The sequence below is a fragment of the Petaurus breviceps genome, unplaced genomic scaffold, assembly GCF_028583685.1.
Source record: "Petaurus breviceps papuanus isolate PSGF00001 unplaced genomic scaffold, PetGlider_PUasm1.0 229, whole genome shotgun sequence".
NCBI classification, from domain to species: Eukaryota; Metazoa; Chordata; class Mammalia; order Diprotodontia; family Petauridae; genus Petaurus; species Petaurus breviceps.
This window is the reverse complement of record NW_027185903.1, coordinates 17,811,617-17,835,216: the sequence shown is the minus strand read 5'-3', so window position 1 is coordinate 17,835,216 and position 23,600 is coordinate 17,811,617. Positions and strand designations below refer to the sequence as shown.

At 34.8% G+C, this 23,600-nt stretch overlaps 1 protein-coding gene across 2 annotated transcripts in view; it reads left to right on the top strand.

Moving 5' to 3' along the window:
• Positions 1-23,600, top strand: part of AP3B1 (adaptor related protein complex 3 subunit beta 1) — a 357,386-nt gene that overhangs the window by 226,403 nt on the left and 107,383 nt on the right. The window contains exons 16-20 of one of the 2 annotated variants that reach the window (XM_069096283.1): positions 4,613-4,799; positions 5,768-5,898; positions 10,846-10,945; positions 12,422-12,575; positions 15,142-15,283. In XM_069096283.1, the coding sequence (XP_068952384.1) occupies positions 4,613-4,799; positions 5,768-5,898; positions 10,846-10,945; positions 12,422-12,575; positions 15,142-15,283 (714 nt within the window). Of the gene's footprint in view, positions 1-4,612; positions 4,800-5,767; positions 5,899-10,839; positions 10,946-12,421; positions 12,576-15,141; positions 15,284-23,600 lie in introns of both variants that reach the window. The other variant, XM_069096282.1, reaches the window with a different exon arrangement.

Here is a 23,600-nt window from a genome sequence, read left to right as displayed (position 1 = left end):
TTTGCTTTGCCACGCGGACCATGTGAATTTTTTGTCTAGCTTTCAGTTGAAACCTCCCACATGTGTCATCTAACGCATTAGTATGTGAGCTCCTTGAGGTCAGGGACTGTTTTACCCTTCTAATTGTATCCCCATTGCTTAGCATAGTATTTTGCAGATAGTGAGCACTTGATAGGTGCTTTAATTCATTTATTCATTCTTGAGTTTTTGACACTGTTAGATAACACTTCCTTGGCTTCCATCTTTTTCCTTGGCTTCATAAAGCACTGTCTTCTATTTATTCCTTCTACGTCTCTTTTTTTGTTATAGTTATCTGAATCCCACCCAATAAGTGTAAGTGTGTTACTGGGCTCTGTCCTGGACTTGTTTTCTTTCCACTCTCAGTAATCTCATCAGCTTCACTGGGTTCACTGGGTTCAGTTTTCATCTCTATTCATATATTTGTCACTCCTTTCCTATACCATTGCAGTAGCATTCTGATTTATTCTCTTTCTTACCCTCTTTCCTCCTAGCCAGTCACCAACACATCTACAAAAATGATCTTTCCTAAGTACTGGTCTATCTATGTCACTCCCCTGCTCAAGAAACTTCAGTGGCTCCCTGATAGTTCTGGAATAAAATAGAAATGCCATTGTCTGTTAAATGATAACCCTTGAAAAAATGTGCTACCATTGTATTGGTATATAATTTATCACTTAATTTAGAAATAGGAAAGCCACATTTTAAAGATATGAATCGTAGCACCCCATAGTTAGCTATTCTGTACTGATTTTCCAATATATGTCCTATGCTTTTCATCTTTCTTTTTCTCGCCACCTACCCTTTAGCCACTTGATGGTTCATTAGCACCTTTATCAGAGTGGGAGTTGGAGAATAAGAAATAGGAGAACCTCGTATCTGTCATTTTGGCTAATGACATTGTCATTAAGTAACGCTTTTTGATGAACAGATTTTACTTATATTTGGTATTCCTGTTGCCATTTCTACCCATGTGGGATCTGTATTTTTTTAAAATAAATGAATATTGATTGTATATGGAAAGATAGCATTTCATTTATCTATTTTGGACACTGCCTTAAAACAACCACGCAAGAATTGATAGGCTTATATTTAAAAAAAAATGAGGAGGACTTAAGAACCTGTACTAGCTATCCTCTCTCTTCTTTGGTTACTAACACTTCAGTTTTTAACATTTTGGTACTGGTGATAAAAAACTGTTAAAAACAAGTGAGAAAATTTAGATGGACAGCTTCAGTATAACGCTAGAGTTACATGTGTCAAAACAATGAATTAAGCAAATGTGGCTTTTTCTTCCACTTTGGGGAGTTGAAAAATTGTACTTTGAAATTAGATAATAGAGAAACTCAAGGTACATTATGTGTGCTTCTTTGTATTTTGCCTTTTTGAGAGTCATTCTTGAGTTTCTCTCAGTATACTTCTTCACTGGCCTGTCTAATTCTGATATTATGTGAATCTATGATTTCTCCTTCCTTCTACATCTGAGTGCAGTCATAGGAAAAGCTTGGATGATCTTGGCAAGAAAGCTTAAGTAATATTTGCCACCTATAGTTCCAGTATAGTTTTATTTGTTCCTACTTTAGTTGCTAAAAAATAGCAACTAAATGGCATTTCTAGGACCTCTGTTGGAATTGCAGCCTAAAAGTCTTGGGGAACTCCCTTTGTCCCCATCAAAATTAAAGGCATTTACCTATACTATCCATGTTCTCTTCTGATTTTGCAAAAATTATAACCTCCAAATAATTAATGATGTCATATATTAACTTCTCTCCCCTTACCTTAGCTAATTTCTCAGAAATGACTTTGATACTAGTAAGTATGGGAGCCTGGGGAAAACTGCTGAATAGTAAAAAACATGGAGATATTAGAGGGGTATGAGTGTGTACATTGTTAACTAAACTCTTCCTGAAAAGGTGTCCTGGTCAGAAATGACAATTAAAAAACAAAACAAAACCACAACACCTATTTCAGTATATTAATGGCTCTGTTGATGTGGACTCTGTCTCCTCTTGTACTTAGAGCTTGTTGTCTGTGTCTTTTGTGCTATGTAATTCTTGTCTGTAGCTGTCCAAGACTCTCCCATGAAGTATCTTTCTTATATACCAAAGGCTTACATCTGAGTCTATCGTGGATATAAATGTAACACTTAAACGATGAACCAAATAGCTTTCATTTTCACTGTTGTCCTCCTTAGAGGGAAGTCATTCATGTTCTTAATAATGCCTTTTATTCCAATTCTTGTGTGCAAGTCATCTTCTTAATAAACTGTAGCCTGGATAGTTTTCCTAGAAGTGACCTTAATAATAGTGATGTATATGTTTTGTTTTATTTTTTGCCACTTTCTACTCCAGTTTTCTACTTTTGCATCTTACCACTGCTCTTCAGGTCCCCTGCCAGTTTTAATTCATTTGAGATCATGGAACTAATTACCCCGAAATTATATTGATGCCTTCCTCTGGTGTCATTGTGTTAGGTGTTTTATGTGTTTTATGTAGCCCTTCTTCATGAACCCCACTACCTTTGCCAAAGTCATTCATTTAAAAAAAAAAACATACAGAGCCAAAATCATGGAGGCAAGATTAATTTTCATAGAATTAAGAGCACTTTTTTGTTTATTTAAAATTTGTAAAATACAATGAGCCAGTTTATGTGTTATTTTTAGAATGAGCCTTCTTAATAGAATCATTTTGTGATAAAATAGTATATTTTATATAGTTTTTGCTGAGAATCCATGTTTTTGTATTTTTTCAGCACCTTGTTTATTCAAATGTTTAAATAAAAATTGACCTTGTATGTATTGTGGCATTTCTTTGGAAAACCATTGTAAACATCCTTTTGTTTGGTTTTGCAGGAAAAGTGCTTTGTAAATCTTAATGTGCCCTGTAAAAATGAGCTGCTATTGTTATTATTTTGTTCATTCATTGATTCAATTTTGTTTATCAAGAAAATAGGTAAAGATTGAAGTCTATGATCTAGTGCCCATCAAAGATTAGCAAATAAGTCTACTATGCCTGTGTTGACTTTTTATCTTTTTTTGTGTTATGTTTAAGATGGTTGCTGTCCTCCTTAAGTTTTGTAAGCACATGCCAGTAGTGTGTTTTAAACATTAATTTTTGAGATCATACTCACTAGCAGCAGTAATAACTCTTCCTCTCTCAAAAAGCACTCTTTTGTGAACAGTTGACTAATTTACCAATCATTAGCAAACATTAGCTTAAAAGGGTTAAAACCATTTAGCTGTTACATATGGTGTATATATTACTCCTATTAAAATAAAAAATCATAAGATTGTTTTCATATGAAGTTTAGTCAACATTGATTCATATTTATTAAGGGTAACAATTGACAGCCACATTAGGTAGGAGACTGTTGATATTACAACTGTTCTTTTGCATTAATGAAACTCTTAGTATCTTGAATACTTTCTTACCAAAAGGGCTGCTTCTATATGGAAGAATGCTTATAACAAATAGTAATAATGGCCTCAAATAACTGCCTGTGCTGTTTTCAGTTTTGCTGAAGTGTGCAGCCAGGCTGGGTTGTTAGGGGGTTTTTGTTGTTGTTCTAATGCTTGTGAAGTGTCCTCATGTAAATGGTTTACCAATTAACTCTGCTTATAGAGACTACTTTATATTTTTACACATATAATGTGTTTAACATTTAACTTCTAAGTTTATAGTTTTATATCTATATAGTAAATTAAAGGCTATGTTGGTTTTTTTTTAACAGAAGAGCCAGAATTTTAAATAGAAGTATCTAGTTTTATTCTTTTTGTTAAAATTCAGTTTTAATTATTATTAAAATTATCTCAATGTGTATTAATGTAGCACACTCAGAAATTGAATTAGGAAATCTTAGTACGGTATAAAAGCTGCTATAATATAAGCTGTTCCTTTACCTAGATAAATAAATGACCAATATTATTGGAGGCTATAAGCAGCAAGAAAAAAAATGGAAGAAGTCTTTTATCCTAGTTTTTAGAGGGCATCAGCAGCTTGCTTTTATGAAAAAGTAACAGCTAAATGCACTGCAAATAATTTGCAGTAATCCAGTTCAGTGATTCATGTGTCTGCTTTAATGGGTCATAATTCAGGGTAAAGTAACTGAGTGCAGTCAGAGTGCAGACACTGCTTATGCCAGGGACAGTATCTCTTCATAAAACACACCTCAGCAGAAGCAGTTTGCCAGCCCCCTAATACCCTCTGATGTTTTGATGTCCTGCATATTTTTCCGATTAAGTTTTGAGTGCCATGTTTTTAGTTGTATTTCCACATTCATTATCCTCACGTAGACCCTTCAGCGGGTTTGCCATATATGATTATTTTTTTAATGATGCCTTTCTTTCCACTTCAGCAGTTTAATAATCTAGCACATGGCTGCTTCTCAGTACTCAGCATTCACCTCCCCAATATAGAGGAGGACATGTGCTTTGGCTTCAAAATTCCATTTGCAGTGTTAGAAATGCATATTCCCTATGGAACAACATTTGTTTGACATAACCATTCATTTTTATTACCTCTTTAAATATGTTTATCCAGAGTTATCAATAATCATAAATAACTGTATTCTTTTCTTGTTCTTTTTTTTCTAACAGACAAAATTGCTTACCCAATACATATTAAATCTCGGCAAGTATGACCAAAACTACGACATCAGAGACCGTACAAGATTTATTAGGCAGCTTATTGTTCCGAATGAGAAGAGCGGAGCCTTAAGCAAATATGCCAAAAAAATATTTTTGGCACAAAAGCCTGCCCCATTGCTTGAATCTCCTTTTAAAGGTATGCTTTCAAGAATAATTGCTAAACCTGTATTTTGTAAAGAAATATGGCGTTGTGTTCTATTTCTAATGTGCTTAAAAATGTCACTTAGCAAATATAAATTATTAACATGAAAATGTGTGACAACAATATGCTTTCCACTTACCTGGGTTTAGGACACATTTTATAGTCATACCATTTTAGATTTGTGTGTTACCCATCTTAGATTGAAAATGATTTTGAAAACACTGACTTAACTTTTAATCAGGTAGATTTTGAATTTTGTTTGAATAATAGAAAAAACTATAGGCTCCTATAAGGTGTGAACTTCACTTCTGTTTAAATAGACATCTTTATTATTTAAATAAAATAAAATTATTTCCCTTAATAGTGAGGTATTAGTGATTATATGGTAGCATTTCAAATAATAATTATTTTTTAAAGGTATAGTCTTTTCAGAATTGATTTTTGTTTTCAAAGAAAGCAGAAGTTGGCGTATTTTCCCTTGATTTTTTAAAAGCAGCAATTAAAGATTTTGTCCACTTAAGTGATCACCTTCCTTAGAAACAAATTCTTATCATCCTCAGTTCTTAAAGTGGCAAAAGAACTCAGTATTTAAAAAAATGAAAACAAAATAAAAAACAACAAACTTAAAATTCTGGATGTGTTTGTGCCAAGACATGTATATGGATTGTTTAACCATGCTGTCATTCTTAATATTCACAGTAAAGTAATTTTTAGAGAAGCTACATTTCAGAGCAACACCTCTAAACACACTGACTGATTAGCTTTTTTATTGACCATTATGGGGGAGATTATTGTAATCTATGGACTGAAATCAGTTTTTTGACCTATGAAGAGCTTCCTACTTTATATTTATTCCATGACATTTCAGGTAATATGCCAATTACCTTTAGCCCTGATTAGGATTGCTCTTTGTTATACAAAGTGCATGTTGTTTATTCTATATTTTCCTCTGTTGCTATTAGACAGGGATCATTTCCAGCTTGGGACCTTATCCCACACTCTGAACAGTAAAGCTTCTGGGTACCTGGAGTTGTCTAATTGGCCAGAGGTGGCGCCTGACCCATCAGTTAGAAATGTAGAAGTGATTGAATTGGTAAGTTGATCTTTTTAAAAGTAATTTTCGTTGAGCATTCCAAAAGTATTTCATTTTGAAATTTTTAATTACAATATTTTATAGTGTGTGTGTGTGTGTAAAACCTTTGTAGGCCTAAAGACAGGTGTTTCTTTGACAATATGCATGTAATACACTTTTTCTTAAAGTAGTAAAAGAAAGAATTGACCTTTGTAAAGAGTGTACCTTTAAAAGCATGTTTAACTGGATAAATTGGGTTTTTGTGGTACTCACATTCATTGACATGATCTTTTCCCTTTGTTTTGTAAGTTTCATGTCAGCATTTTTCTAAATTTGGTCCTGTGCCCTTCCAATAAAAAAATATATAGCCCTTTCCTAGTTTTTCTGCTGTACCTAATCAACTCATGATTTCACATAACAGAATGTTCTAATGAAACCTGGATATGTACAGTGGTAATATTGTATTCTGGTGTCCTTAGAGGACACAATGTCAAAATATTAATGTGCTTTTATGTTGCTTTCACATCATTCATTTTGGTAAATCCTCATCTTTTTTCCTTAAAAACAAAAACAGGTACACACATTTGACCTTTAATAAGGTCAAAAGTTTGATGTCCTAAACTCACTAATAATTATCTCCTACAGGAAATGGGGAAAACAGAAACTCTCTGGCTATTACTAGAAACTAATTCTATGTAGCTAGCAAATTTTTAAAGTAGATACAGATTGACAGAAAAAATAATTTCCCTGTTCCATTTTAAAGACTTTGTATTCAAGAAGCCTGTATTAATCTGCCTCTAAGTTTCTCACTTTTCTCAGACATTATAGAAGTATTGCTAGCATATGAGGGATATTTATTTATAAGGATAAATTTTGAAAATAGTTGCTTATATTTCTCTATCATATTTCTCCTCTAAACAGTTAGGACTCTTCACCACTAGGAAAGGTTTTCAGAACTGAAGTTCTCAGACCTGAAGCAACAACTCTTGCCCCTCTCTGGCTTTGCTCATAGATTGCTTTGATTCATGTGGCTTCCCTCCAGTGCATTCACAATAGACTTCTTGGCTATAACTTCAGTAGACAGAGGACAGAGGCTTTTTTTTTTTTATCAAATAACATTTGAATGTCTAAGAAAACATATTGTACTTTAGAACCTCTCTGCTGGGCCTCTAGAGTAGACCACACCTTCTGGGAATGTGAGTTTTCAGCCGTGAAACCCTCCTTTTCACGCTGTATCAATAAGAGTAGATATGAAAAAGGCCCACATTTATTACCAAGAGGAAGATAGAATTTTATACGATAGAAGCATATATTTTCAAAGACTTTTAAATTTGTTTCCTCTGAAGTAAAATCATCTAATACAATTAACATCTAAAACTCATAAAGAGAAAATTAAAAGGGATGAGTAGATTTTCAAAGGCAGCTCACCATATTACTTCTGAGTATGGATATGTATGTGAATGTGTAAGTATGTATGCATGTATGTTTATAGAAAATTTCCAGAAGGCATATTAATATTGGTAAGGTTGTATCAAGATCTGTATTTTTGGGGCGGCTAGGTGGCGCAGTGAGTAGAGTGCCAGCCCCAGAGTCAGAAGGACCTGAGTTCGGATCCAGCCTCAGACACTTAACACACCCACACAAAAAACACTAGCCCTGTGACCTTGGGCAAGTTACTTAATCCAAATTACCCTCCAAAAAGAAAAAAAAAAGATCTATATTTTTAAATTTTTTTTATTGGTTTCTTTTTATATCACAATCATTTCTGGAAATTACCAAACAATATTAATTCAGCAAAACCAACCATAAGTGTATCATCCTCTCATGTCATATATAGGGAGGGGCTTCATTATCTCTTCATTTTGTCAAGATTAATAACTGTAGTTATTCCATATTGGGCTTATTGTCACGTGTATGGTTTTCCTGGTGTTGCTTATTTGGCTCTCTAAAAATTCTTACAAGTCTTCCCATTTTTCTCTGAATTTCTCATACTTGCCATCTCTTATGATGCAGTGAAAATCAATTTCATTCTATAACACAGTTGATTTAGCTATTCCTCAGCTGATTTTCTAGGTTGTTTTTGTTGTTGTTTTTGTCACCCCAGAAAGATAATAATTGAAAAGGGCTATTTAACTTTGAGCAGGGAAAAAATTCTGATTCCAAAATAATCCTTTCTTTTGTGTTTTGTTTGAAGACAAATTAATGTAGTCAGAAAATTAATGGTGCTATTGTTGAACATACTTAAGACATTTACTAAGTTTTTAGTCACTTAGTTATCAAATACCCATTACTTCCTGCAACAGAGTTGTGCTAGTCTACTTCACACCTATATGCTATTAATGTCTTTAAGAATTATTGACTATAATAATGCCCTGATATCAGAAGGCAAAAACTAGTGCTTTGCCTTTGGTCCTTTTCGCATGATGTATATATATATATAAAATCTGTCCCCCATTGTGGATGTGGTGTTCCAGACTGCTTCTACATATAGTTCTGATTTTTAAAAATTATATAATTTCACTAATTTAGGGAACTTCCACTGAGGGAAACCCCAATGTTGATGGGTAACTGCTTTCTTATAGTGTTAAAGAGTTGCTTCAACCATAAAGAGATTAATTTGCCCAGAGCTAGTAGATTTCTGGGCTATAATTTGCACCCAGGTCTTTCTGACTCTAAGGCTATTTAATATCCTCCACATTGAGCTGTCTTGTGACTCTTATTAAATGGGGAATATGTTTTGCATTGATCATTCATTCCTGTATTATTTGTAGTGTTCAGTTCTTTCATTTGTGTCAGTTTTCATGACTCCATTAGGAGTTTTCTTAGTAAAGATACTGGAGTGGTTTGCTGTTCCTTCTCCAGATCATTTTACAGGTGAGGAAACTGAGGCAAACAGGGATAAGTGACTTACCCAGGGTTATACAGCTAGGAAGTGTCTGAGGCCAGATTTGAACTCTCTGGCTTCAGGCCCAGCACTCTAGCCACTGCCCACTGTTGTTGTCATAGTCTACTATATAACAACAACATTTATGTAGCACTTACTCTGTTCTAGGAACTCTGCACTTTACAATTATTATTTCATATGATCCTCATAACGATCCTAGGAGGTAGGTGCTATTACTATACCCATTTTACAAATGAGGAAATTGAGGCAAACTGAAGTTAAGTGACTTGTCTAGGCTCACACCTCAAGTATCTAAGGCAGCATTTGAACTCAGGTCTTCCTGACTCCAGACCCAGTACTGCATCAACTATGCCACTTAGTTAGGCCTTAGGAGGTAACAGTATCTTGGTAATGATCAATAACAGTGCTAGCGTGCTTCAAATTTTGCTTAGCAGCGTCAGTGTGGTTTTGTTTTCACATTTCTGTTGTGAATTCTGAAGAAGGTCTATATTTTTCTTCCATTATCATGTGCCCAGACCAATGAAACCAAATTGCCATGAGTATCCTTTTGTTTTCATTAAACTGTTTTCCAAGATTCATCATTAATGGCTTTTTATTGACATTTGAAGTACTGAGTAAATATTGATGATCAAAACTGTCCTAGAAGCAAAATGTGGTCTCCAGACCACAACAAAGTTTCTGTTTCTTTGAAAAATTGTCGTATCACTTGGTGCCATTTAGTTATTTGTTTTTTCTAATCCCTCAGACTTTGTGACTTAAAATTGTAGTATTAAAGATAAATTTAAGAATGAAACCACAAAATACATTCTTTTTTTAATATGCAACTGTATTATTAATGAAAATCTGACATTTCCTTCCCAACTTCCATCCCTCTTTATTCCCTCCAATAACAAATCAGATTTTAATGAACTTTGTGCACATAATATCCTGGATTTTTCAGAGTTGTTATTCATGCTTCATTATCATTTATGGATTTAGAAACCCCTTATTGAACTTTTTCCTCAAGAAGCCTTAGTAAGACAAAAATCAAGAGTTTTACCATTTTAATGTTAATTGACCTAACAGTGTAAAACATTATTGATTTGAAATGGATGTTAGTAAAGAAAATGGGATTTAAATTAACTGAATTTATTTTACCTGGTATTTTGTTTTAAAAAAACAGGCATAGAACCTAGTCATCTGGGGGATAACAGTAGCTTTTAATTATACAGTGTTTTGGACATCATACATACAAGCTATTTATGTTGATTTTTCACAACCACTCTGAGATATAGGCACTCTGTATGTGTATTTATACATACATATATATAGTTTCCATTTTACAGTAGAGGAAACTGAGGCAGACAGGTTAAATGACTTACCAAGGATAACACAAATCATAAGTGCTTGAGGCTAGATTTGAACTCGAGTCTTACTGATTCCTGGTCTATCAGTTGCACTACCTGACGGCTTCTTGACTTTTTAAATAAAATATGCAGGGCATAATATTATGTTGTTTTTGTTTTGTTTTGTTTTCAGCAACTTGGTTATCTTTAGAGAACTTTTTGCATCACTTTTAGTGTATTTTATGATGACCCAGTGGTGAACTCTGGGCTGTTAGCACATTTTACATTGCTCTGCTACATTTAATGACCCTAGATTGTTATATATCAACAAGTTTTTAAAAATGACCTTATCTCCTCCTCCGTCAGTGACCATTTCTTCCTCCTCTCAATATACTTACTTCTAAAATCTTCTAATCTACCTTGGATAGCTAAACTTGTTATAATTGTGTGTAGAGTATAAAATAAACTTACTGATGATATAAGTTAATAATCTGAATTAGGGTTGAAGATCATCTTTTAGGAGTAAAGGCATAGGTTTTAGTTCGTGGTCTTTTGTGACATCTCTTAAGCCATTTAGAGGCCTTTTTCATTAGCTTCCATGATCATAATTGTATTCTGAATGGAGACACTTGCTAGAAGTGCGTCCCCCAAATAAAAGAAGATCATTGTGAGTGTGTGTGTGTGTGTGTGTGTGTGTAGATAAATATATATATATATTTTTTTTTTTTGCAGGCAAAGGAACGGACATCAGTATCTGGAAAAGCAAAGAAAGTGAAGCCTGATAAAAAGTTTTATTCAGAATCTGAAGAGGATGCCTCTGACAACGACAGCGATAGTGGTATGGGTTGTCCATTTGTCATACCATGATGTTCATTTTATGACAATGACCCTTAGAATAGCAAGGACTGCAGCTGTTTGCACACTGGGAAGTTGAATATAGCCATGGGATATGCCTGTATTTGGGCCTTACAAATTGTCTTTTATTCTTGCTTTAAGTATCTAAATTATTCTAAAGTATGCAGTCAGTTATTTTACAGAGAACTAGATAGGAATAAAGCTGATACAGAGCTCTTCCCTTTGTAATTAAGACAAGAATCTGAAGTATAATGGTAAAAGCTCTGGACTCAGACTCTGTAGACTTGCATTCTGGTGGCTTCCATCTCTGTCACTAGCTTTATGTTCTTAGGTGAGTTCCTTTATCTCTCAGGGTCCAGGTTTCCTCATCTGCAAATCAGATGAGTTGTATGGTCCCTTCCAAGTCTTAAGATTCAGTGTTTTTAAAGTACAGATAATGAAAAATACTTTTATACCTTTATGTATTACTACTGTTGCATAGTTGTACCACCTGTGAAGACACAACTGGCCCTAAACAAAATGTGAAGTAAAAGTTGTTTTTGATCTTCTTACTCTTCTTCATATTTCTATCCTAGGATCTTCCCATGTTGTTTCCTAAATACCAGGGCCTTCCTCTGTAGTATCTCTTGATATATACCTTTGTTTTTCTGCCCTTCCTTTTTCCCATCAAAAACTTGCCTTTCTTTGTTGAGTTTTGTAATATTGTGTTTTGCATATAATAGGCACTTGATTCATACTGGGTTTAATCAGATTTAATTGATAAATTAATCTTTGTTGATATGATATGGTTGATTATTCATGAGTTACCCTCCCTGATAATCTACTTGTGTTTTAATAATATTTAATTTTTTTCCACAATTACATGTAAAAGCAGTGTTAAACTTTTATTTTTAAGTTTTGAGTTCCAGATTCTATTCCTTCCCCTTCCTTGTCTCCCCCCTGCCTCAGGTGGTTAGCAATTAGGTTATACATGTGCAGTCTTGTAAAACATTTTCATATTGTCTGCTTGCACTTTAACATGGAAATCTAGTGATAGTGCTTTAACTCCATGAAATAATTCTAATAATGAGAGTCTTGCACACCATAGAAGTCCAATGGGGGTGGGGGAGAGATATTTTTCACAGACAGATCTTTTAACCTTTGCCCTTCAGAGGTGGGTTGTTTCATGAGCTGTTGGAATTTAAAACAAAACCAAAAACAATTCACCTCAGGGGTTAAGATCTGATGATGAGCCTTTCCAGACATAGGTAGGTTTGTTCTTAGACAAGGGATACACAGGTTGCTACCATTTGCCTCCTCTAAGTTGATCCAGCTTGGTGTAGGACCTTTGGGGCTTATGTTATCTCATATGACCTCCAAGAATCCTACTATAGTGAGCGACCAAACCACCACTATTTTTTCTTATAAAATGAAGGATATAATAAAACAAAGATGACTTCTTTTTCTTTTTTTCCCCCAGAGAGTGAATCTGGAAGTGAAAGTGAAGATGAGGAAAAGGAAGAAGACAGTAGTGAGGACAGTAGTGAATATTCCTCTGATGAGAGTGAAAGTGAATCAGATCTAGACAACAAAAATCAAGTAGCCAAGCACAAGTCTAAAACTACAGAAGAAAGGTAAATAGAGATTTTATCCCGTGTTTTAAACATCAACACTAGTCTGTAATATTCTTCCCAAGTTAATATTTGCCCATAATTTAGAAAGTAAATAAATTAATGAGGTTGTTGCATTTGTTTAAATTAATATAACATAGTAGTAAACCATATTTAAACTGCCACAATGGTTAGATTTCATTTTTAACTTGAGCAAATCTTGGGGGTTACTTTTGGAAAATTGGTATAACCTTGGGAGGCTGAGTTAAGTGATCAAGCAGTAGGTGTGAAACACTTAATTACCTTTTGCAGCAATTTTGCTGAGGGCTAAAATTAAATCCTTCACTTTGCAATTATGTAACTAAGACAATTGATTTTTCTAAATAATGTTATATTAAAAAGATTATGATCCAAATATTAGAGTCACGGGCTGTGAAGGGAGACGGTCAGAAGATATTTAAGTGTTAGCGCTTTTTAAGATTGCCCATTATCCACAATATTATCATGTGTTAAAGTATCATTAAAATTTTGAGCAATTGGGGCTAATACCTTGGATTGTATGAATCTGTTTCCTCCACTGCTGTCAGCCAGTGGCCTCCACAGACATGATCACCCTTACTCTGCTGCCAGCTCATTTGATGAGTTTGCAGCTCAGCTCAGTCGTGGCTGACAGCGCTGATTGGGGCGCAGTACGCACTCTGCTCCTTTTATTACAGACAGTAATTAAAGCAGCTCGCCCTGCCACTTCCATAACAAACACAGCATAATGCCCTAATTATGACTTTATTAATTTAAGTCAGGATTTAATGATTTTAAAAGTGATTTATATTGTTTTTCCTGTTCAGAACAAATGAAATCTGTAGGTTAAATTAATACAGGCTTTTCATCATTGCAAAGTTAAAAAGCTAGTTACCAGTAAATTCTTTTCATTAGATTTAACATCTGAAACTCTAAGCAGTAAGGTAAACAATAATTACCCATCAAAATTGAGTGATACATAATAAAATACTACTTTTATCTTGAAAGTCTTATCTTAAAGATAGAAGTTAAAAGTCATTCACTTGTTGAAACAAAGGAGTAATATTCAGCTCATAATTGCTCTCTCTTAACAGAAAATTTTCTCTTTAGTTACTTTATTAGTAGTAGAAGACAGATATGGCTATTACTGGTAACATTTCAGATGTAAAAATTGGCTCATATACTGTATTTTCAATGTTATATATCTTTACACTTTGGTAGTACTATATAATTTTTAAATGCTTTTGAATATTTCTTAAAAGTTTATAAATGTGTATGAAATATTTTCCACAAAAATAACCTGTTCTCTTCAGGTATGTTTGAATCTGAAAAAATGGTTATCTTATGAGAAAAAATGTTTGCTTAAAATGATAGGATATAGATAAGAATCCTTACGAATTATTGATTTTTTAAAATGTGCCCCAAAACATAAGGAATTCCCATTTTCTTTCTTTGCACAAAATGCATGTGTGTGTGTGTGTATTTTTTTTAGCCTTCACATATAAATTGTACATCTCTCTGCCATTGTTCTATGGTTCTATTAAAGAAAAAATAATTATATTTGCTCCACAGTAGTCAGTTGTAGGAAAGGATTTATTTCCTTTCTACCTTTGTTTTTGTTCATTTCCTATAGTTTTTAAAGTTTTCTTTCTCCTTCTTGCGTGAAGTATTAATAAATTTTGAAAAACTAAGATGCTTTTAAGAATTATTTTTAAAGGTGCCATACATATTTTCCCTCACCATAAAATGTTTCTGTAATTAAATTTAGGCATACAAAGCCTAAAATATTTCATTAATAAAGTAAATCACTTGTACTAGGTGGAAGAGAAAACACTGGAGGTTGGCGATTGCCCCTTCATTTATGCCCCCTTTAGACTTCAGTGTCAAATACTTTGGTATAAACATTGCTGATTAGGGAGTTTAACTTATTTAATTACCTTGTTCTGTATTGATGTCTGTAGTAGATGAAAAATCACAGCCTGGTTGGGCCAAGATCTAGTCATATATATTGTGTTTTGTGTCTTTGCATTTTAGAATTTCTTTTAAAATCACATGTAAGCAAATTTACACATATGTGTGTATATACTTAAATTTAAGCAATGACTAATTTTTTAAAATTCACCATTTCAAAATCAAAACTAAATATAGTAGATGTATTTTTCTGATAAACTCAGTAAATTTAGCTTCAACAGCCATTATTTTTGCATTGTTATTGATGACATTGTTTAGTGTTATTTTATGACCTTTTCTAGCTATCCTTTTTGAAGTATATGTGACTTTTAATGTAATTGATGAGTTTATGGATAATGATTTCCCTAGTGATAGATAACACCGTCTATATTATCATTCCATTAATATGTTCTGAATTTTTGAACCACCTTGAAATATCTTTTCATATACTAAAGGGAACCAGTTATGACACTGATTTAGTAAAGGTTCTTTAAAATTTGTATGCATAGTAAATTCACAGAACAGATAATGCAGTTGTTTCTTTTCATGTTTCATTTGGAACATTTTACAAACATGTTGATCTTTAAATAATGACAAACTGATGTTGCATATTATTTTACAGTGATTCTGATGGTGATGAGAAGACAAATGCCAAATTGAAATCATCTGATTCTTCTGATTTGGAATCTAGTTCAATAGAGGAAAGTTCTTCAGACTCTGAATCAGACACAGAAAGTGACTATGAGGCAAAAAAACCGAGTAAGGTGAGATCTTTGGTGTAGGATAGATTTTTTTTGGACATGAATATTCTAACAAATCATTTTCTTAGGGATTAATGCAATTATTTTTTTTTAATAATTGGAAAACTAAAATTCAAGAAGAAAACTCAGATAACTTTTGACCTGAGCTTTCATGTACTGTAGCACATTATATTGGGTTGAAATAAACTACATTTAATGTCATAAAAGCACAATTATATCTGTAACTTGCTTTTGCATTTTGCTCTTCTCATTAAGCCAATCCAGCCATCTTTCCTCTTTAGGTTTCCTTGGACAGATAAAAATGAGGAAGTGTAAGGGGAAGTCATTGTAAGAGGGCTTTGTTTTGTTTTGTTTTTATAATATTCCATTTAACTAGTGCAAATGTTAGATAGGGATCAGGATTAGGCTTATGGTTTCATTGATAATATGAATTCCAAGAGGAAGAAACTCTTTCTACCAATGCACACTGGTACCATCTCAGGCTCACATAGCCAGTCCATGTCAAAGGTACTTGAATCTAAGTTTTCATGTCTTCAAAGCCATCTCTCTTGTCCACCATGCCAGGCTACATTTCTTGCTCATTCTTGGTTTCTGAATTCAGGTGAAGGAAGGATTCTGCTTATGTGTTGCTTCTTAGGTCCACTTCTCCCCACCCCCTTGAACTTGAAGACAGTGCTTACTAGATGGAGTGATCATTTTATGGTCTTAGCATCAACAAGTTGTTGAGGAGGGTTATATGAACAAAATACTTAAGAGGCAAAGTATGACTATTCTTGTTATAAAAGATATTATAGGATGTTATAAAAAAAGAAAATAGAATGATAGTCCAAATTATTTTACCAGTTGATAAATATATAATTGAATGTTTTTTTTAAATAGGTGCAACTTTTTGATAGAAATGTTTTGAACACTTCGTTTGTAGCATTAAAATGCTGATAAATAAAAGAAAGCTAACCATATCAATATAAAACTTGCATATATGAGAAAAATTACCTTTCTTCCTTTGCTATCAAGCCTTCTTCTGTACAGACATAGTATTAGTGATGCTAGACTTCAAGTGCTGCTGTTCTGTTTGAGTAGCCTGTGTTACTCAAAAATCTGAAAATTTAGTCAAACTTACTATAGGTTTTTGTTTGCTCTTATTTTTTTTTATTTAGTTGCATTCACTGAGTGATAATCATGGATAAAAATGAATTTATTAAAGCAATCAACCACCTTCCCCAATGCAGTTATTCCTTAAAAACACAGGCATTTTCTTATTGTTCATTATTTGTCAAAATTCTTCGTTTTATATATTTTTGTATGTTGTAGATTGCAAATTTAGACTGAGTCTATAAATTGAATTGTACACTGAGATTAGTTTTTAGTCTTACGAATTCTTACATTCATTGCCTCAGGATCATTGATTTTCAGGACTCAGATAAATGACAATTTTAGAAATTTTAGAATTAGTCTATTAATTTATCTATATATGAAAGGTCATTAGGACATTATCATTGAATTTACTATTATTATATCATTGTCTTCATGCCAAATTACCAAAAAAAATAAATATTTAAAAAATTATTGCAGATGTGCTAATTAACATTTAGTACTACTCAGCCCAAAAAACCATTGTTTGGGAAATGAAGAACTGAAAATAATAATAAAACAGTAGAATGTTAAATGCATAGATCTTAATTGAGTTTTTCTTAAATGGTTTTATTGATATTGACTACAAGTAGATATTTTCTAGCATGTGCAATTTTCCTAGAGAATTGATTTTGACTTATTCCCTATTGTGTATGATCAGTCTAGTGCTTTACCATACACAGGTACTTGTTATCCAAACTGTGTTAATCTTGTTTGGGGAGTGGGAGGAGAAGACATAGGAAGATTAGAGTGAAGTGATGTGCTCTTAATGGTTCACAGCTAATTGTTTAATTTATTTCTTCTTTGGCAAAGGAGTTTGTGAAGGTAATGATAGGTGAAGGGAAACAGAGGAGATTAGTGTGCTGAATTCATCCTTTACCTTTTTGTGTCTGTCTGCTTTATGCCACCAAAAAAAACATTGAACAAGAGTTATTATGATTAAGGCCCACATAAATACCATTATAAGAATGAGTATCTTGTGTTGCATTGTCCCTCTAAGTATAGAAAATCATTGCAAAGCAATCCAAGCTGTTACATTTACAGAGCCATACTGTATTATATTTACTAATGCTTGTTGATTGATCATTACTTGAATCTAATTTGCTTATAAAAAGATTTTTCCCACATCATGAGCACTTTTTTGTCCATTTTAAACTAGATAAAAATTGCTTTGAAATCTCACTGATTGGGGGTGTTTGGTAGTGCAGTGGCCCTGGAGTCAGGAGGACCTGAGTTCAAATTCGGCCTCAGACACTTAACACAAAAACTAGCTGGGTGACCTTGGGCAAGTCACTTAACCTCAATTGCCCTCCAAAAAGAAAAAAAAAAGGCTCACTAATGAGTATGTAATTTCTTCCTTCCCCAAGTCCTCTTCCCTCTCACTCAGTTATAGCTCTTTTTGGAGAAATTACTAATACTTAGCATCTTCTCTGCAAATGATTTGGACTTTCCTTATGTAAATTGCTTTTACAGTACTTTATCTTTAGAAGAATTTATTTGATAAATGTGAGAAACTTATCAAATATAATGATTTCTGTTCTAAATATTAACAGTGAAGGCAGAAGTTTGACACTTTTGTCTTACCTTCATACTTAATTTTGTATGATAAAACGTATGGAAAATTTATTTACTTGTAATCTTCAAACTTCTCAGATCCTTTTTCTCTCATTCCTCCATGTTTTATTTACAGCCTAGATTGTATATTCAGGGGAAATGAAATGAAAATAGGCCCTTAGAACACTCCTCAAAGTTTGGGTCACTTTTGAGGTATTTAAAAATCCTTAATTCAGTTGATAGTCCTCTGAGTTAGGAGGTATGATCTTTTGGCTATGTAAAGCAGTTTCTTATAGTGATAGTATTGCCCGTGCCCACTTCACAATATTGTTTTGGGTATTAAATGAAATAGCAAATAAAAGTAGATATAAATTTAGGTTTAGATCAAGATGCCTTTCCCAACCCATTTTCTGTTAATTAATTTTTTATTTATTCTCTCTCTCTCTCTCCATATATATATATGTAAAATCTTGTTTATAAATAATTGTTTACTTGTTGTCTACTCCTTTAAATTGTAAGCTCCTTGAGGTCAGGAACTTTTACCTTTTTTTGTATTCTTAGTGCTTAGCACAGTGCCTGGTACATAACAGGCACTTAATAAATACTTCTTGACTCACTGACTAGAGGTAAAAAGAAAAAATATGAAACAGACCCTGCCCTCAAAGAGCTTACATTCTATATGAGAGAGCAGAGTGTGACATATAATTATGTGAAGAATGAATAGAGAATGACATAGTTTTAGGAGAGAGCACCAGCTGTTGGGAAGATCAGGAACAACTTCATGAAGAAAAGGTATTCACACCTAAATTTATTTTTCCAAATGCTTTATTAACTTCTGCTTTAGATCATTCATTTCCTCCAGATTTTGAGTTACAAATTTTTTCCCCTTACCCACTGCCCTAAAATATTGGTCCCACAGGATGTCCCCTCCTCTAATCTGCTCTCTCCCATATCTTCTCCCATACTCTGTTCAACTTTTCCAGTAGGGCATGGTGGATCTCTATGCCCCGGTGCCTGTATATCTTATTTTCCAATTACATGTAAAATAGTATTAATAATAGCATATATGTATTTTTAAACATTTTATTTTAAAACTTTGAATTCCAGATTTATTCCCTTCCTCCCTTGTCACCCACCCTTACTGGGAAGATAAGCAATTTAATATAGATTGTACATGTGTAGCTATGCAAAACATTACCATAGTAGATATAGTAAAAGACTGACTATATTTCCCTCCCTCCTATCCCACCTCCCACTTGTTCTGTTCTCTACTTTGATCCTGTCTGTTTTCAAAAGTGGATGCTTCCAACTTCCCTCCCCCCCAGCCTGCCCTCCCTTCCATCATCCCCCCTCTTATCTCCTTCCCCCCTACTCTCCTGTAGGGTGAGACACCCTATTTAGTGTGTATGTATTCAATGAGAATAAGGTTTTGCCTTTTTGCCTTCCTGTTCTTCCCCTCCATTGTAACCATTTTCCCTTGCCTCTTTTATATGAGATAGTTTACCCCATTCTGTCTCTCCCCATCTCCTCTCATTATATTCCTCTCTCACCTCTTAATTTCACTTTTTAAGTATCATCCCTTCCTATTAAATTGGTCATGTGCCCTCTATCTGTGTTTACCTGTAAACATATATACACACATTCACATATGTATTCATATGCCCATATACCCTCATATATATATATATATACACATATATATATATATACACATATATATATATATATTCCCTTAACTATTTTCATACTGAGAAAAGTTTCGTCAGTTACAATTATCGTTTTTCCATGTAGGAATGTAAATAGTTCAACTTTGATAAGTTCTTTATGATTTCTTTTCCCTGTTTACCTTCTGATGCTTCTCTTGCTTCATGTATCTGAATGTCATATTTTCTATTCATTCATATATTTTCTGGTTCCTTCATCAAGAATGCATGAACTACTGAATGACTATATTTTCCCCTGAAACATGATACTCAGTTTTGCTGGGAAGGTAATTCTTGGTTTTAATCCCAGCCTCTTTGACCTCCAGAATATAGTATTCCAAGCCCTTCGATCTCTCAGTGTAGAAGCTGCCAGATCCTGGGTTATCCTGATTGTGTTTCCACAATATTGAAATTGTATCTTCCTGGCTGCTTGTAATATTCTATCCTTGATCTGGGAATTTTAGAATCTGGCTATAATATTCCTAGGAGTTTTCTTTTTGGGATCTTTTTCAGGAGTTGATTAGTGGATTCTTTCAACCTCTATTTTGCCCTCTGGTTCTAAAACATCAGGGCAGTTTTCCTTGAGAATTTTTTGGAGGATGAATTCTAGGTTCTTTCTTTGATCATGGCTTTCAGGTAATCCAGTAATTTTTAAATGATCTCTCCTGGATCTGTTTTCTAGGTCAGTAGTTTTTCCCATGAGATAATTCACATTGCCTTCTATTCTTTCATTTGTTTGGATCTGTTTAACAGCATCTTGATTTTTCATAAAGTCACTAGCTTCCATTTGCTCCAATTTAATTCTGAAGGAATGATTCTCCTCAGTGAGCTTTTGAGATTCTTTTTCCATCTGGCAAATTCAGCTTTTTAAGGCATTCTTCTCCTCATTGGCTTTTTGAGCCTCTTTTGCTATTTGAGTTAGTCTATTTATTAAGGTGTTATTTTCCTCAGTCGGGCTGTTGACTCTCATTTAATAATTTTCTTGCATCATTCTCATTTCTCTTCCCAATTTTTCCTCCACTTCTCTTATCTGCTTCTTAAGGTCCTCTGTGGCCTGTAACCAGCTTGTATTTTTCTTGGAAGCTTTTGGTGCAGCAGTTCTGATTTCACTGTCTTCCACCTGTTCCATGCTTTGATTCTTGTCCCCAAAATAGGAGTCTAATATTGAATTCTTCTGTTTGCTTTGCTTCCTTTGCCTGGTCATGTCACCACTCAGTCTCTTGACCCCTGGGCTTTTTGCCACAGTAGGACTCTGCCACCAGAGAGGGGAGCTTCGTACCAAATGCTGGGGTTTTCTCAGCTGCTGGAGGTATTAGTTGGGTGCCCTCTCTGAAGCCTCCACACTCTGGCAAGCTGGTTGCACACCCCAGGACCTCCACCCTAGATTGCAATCCAGATCCAAGCAGGTTAAAGCAAGAGCGAATACCCCCTCAGCCTGGTCGCTTGGTCCTCCTACACTCTGCAGGCTAGGAGCTGAAGCTGCCCCATGGCTGGGGCTACACAGCAGCATCTCCTCAGCAGCTTCTTGCCCTGGGGGAAAAGCTGATTCACTCCGAACTACTGGGTCCCAAAGTCCACACTGCACTGACTTCTCACTTTGTCCTTATCATCTATGTGTTGATAATTCTGGAAACAGCCACCAATGCTGGTGATCTGAAATCTCTCCAGCTGGTGGCTGGTCAGGCCCGCCATGGAGCTAAAATCTCAATTTTGGCAGGGCTGGATTCGGCTCCCAGAGCACTGCGCTGGCCAATTCCCACCGGCCTACCGGGCTGTCCTCAGCTAGAGGTTAGCTTCTCTGTCATTTTGTGGGTTCTATAGCTCAAAAATTTGTTCAGAGTCCCCTTTTACATGAATTGGAGGAGGGGAGAGCTGGAGGCCCATGGAAGTCCTGTTTCTATCCCGCCATTTTGACTCTACCTCCCCTCTCCTTCCCCCCACCCCCACACATACCTGAATCTTAAGGAAAGTAAGATGGAGATGAGTTGGATTGCTTTCTAGGAATGGAGGACAGCCAGAGCAAATGTATGTAAATGAGAGATGTAATATCATATATGAAGAATAACAAGATTGCCAGTTTACCTGAACTGTGGAGTGCAGGAAGGAAAGTAATGTTTATGTACTGAGACTAGGAAGAAAGTTTGGGACCAGGTAATAAAGGACTTTAAACATTATTGAAATCTTTTTTCTTATCCTTGAGGTAGTAGGAAGGCATTGACATTTATTGTGTAGAGTAGTGACATGGTTAGACTTGTGCTTTAGGGGAACCATTTTGGTAGCTTTGTGGAAAGGGAAGAGCTTTTGAGGCTGGAAGATCAGTTAGGAAGTCATTGTAGTCGTCTAGGTAACAGGATAAATGTGAGCTGCAAAAAGGGGTCAGATTTGAGAAATGTTATAGGGGTAGAAATGGCAGTTATTGGCAACTAACTGGATATATGAGATTAAGAGGAAGAGTTAAAGATAACACCTGGTTTCAGAACCTGGGATATTAGAAGAATGGTAATGCCTCTGACAGAAATAGGGAAATTCATAAGGGAGCGAGAGAAAGATTTGAGTTTTGAGAGAAAGACTTATGAGTTCTCTTTTGCCATATATTAACTTTGAAATATCTATAGGACATCCCCTTGGAAACTGGTGATGATAGAAATAAGAGCCTGGCAGTCATCCACACAGAAGTGATAATTAAGCCTATCAGAGCTGAGTCACCAAGTGAAAATGTATACGGAGAAAAGAGGAAGAGGACCCAGGACATAGCCTTGGGATATACCCACAGATAATGGTGCACTATGAGTGATGGTCAAGCAGTAGGGCCTGAGAAGGAGCAATCAGTCAAGTTGGAAGAGAACTAGGATAGAATAGTACTGCAACCCCTCCCCCGCCAATATAAAAGAAACGGAAGAGAGATTATTTTTGAGTAGAAAATGGTTACTAGAATTAAATGATGCAGAGAAATCAGTAATGATGAGCCCTGAGAAGAGACCATCCTGCTCGGCACGGGTTGCGATCCTCTATTAGAGCATAAGCTCCTCGGGCAGGCGCCACTTTGCCTTCTCTTTGTATCCTCAAAACTTAACGTAAGTGCCTGGTACATAGTAAACACTTAGTAAAAGTCTCATTAACTGATTTAGTTGACTGATTGGTAGCTTTGAAGAAAGAAGTTTCACTTACCTGATCAGGTCAGAAGACAGGTTGCAAAGGATTGAGAAGTGGAAAGAGAGGAAGCTAAGGCAATGAATGTGCACAGCTTTTTCAAGGAGTTTGGCTGCTAATGTCATAGTCCAATAAGCCGTAGAGAGAATAGGGTCTTTATTGTTATTGTTGTTTCTAGTTCTTCCTGATTCCATGGACCACAGCATACCAGGCCCTTCTCTCCTCCACTCACTCCCAAAGTCTGTCCAAGCTCATGTTTATTGCCTTCATGACACTATCCATCTCGTCCTCAGCTGTCCTCTTTTCTTTCACCTTTAATCTTTCCCAACATCAGGGCCTTTTTCAGTGAGTTCTGTCTTCTCATTATGTGGCCAAAGTATTTAAACTTCAGCTTCAGTATTTGACCTGCGGTGAATAATCTCAATTAATTTCTTTAAGTATTGACTGATTTGATCTTCTTCTTGTTCAAGGGTATCTCAAAAGTCTTTTCTAGTACCACAGTTTGAAAGCATCCATTTTACAGCACTCAGATTTCTTTTGGCAGGATCTAGTGAGGGTTTATTAAGGATGTGGGAGATTAAGGTATGTTTGTAGGCAGCAGGGAAAAAATAGTAAATAGGAAGAAATTAAAGATTGTAGAGAGAAAGGATAAACTGAGGAAGCAGTCTGTAGAAAAAGAGAAGGATGGGATTAAGAGTGCATCTAGAAGGGTTGGCCTTGAGGAAGAATCCACTTCATTATCAGAGATTGGAGTAAAGGAGGAAAGTGGGAGATGATGCCAG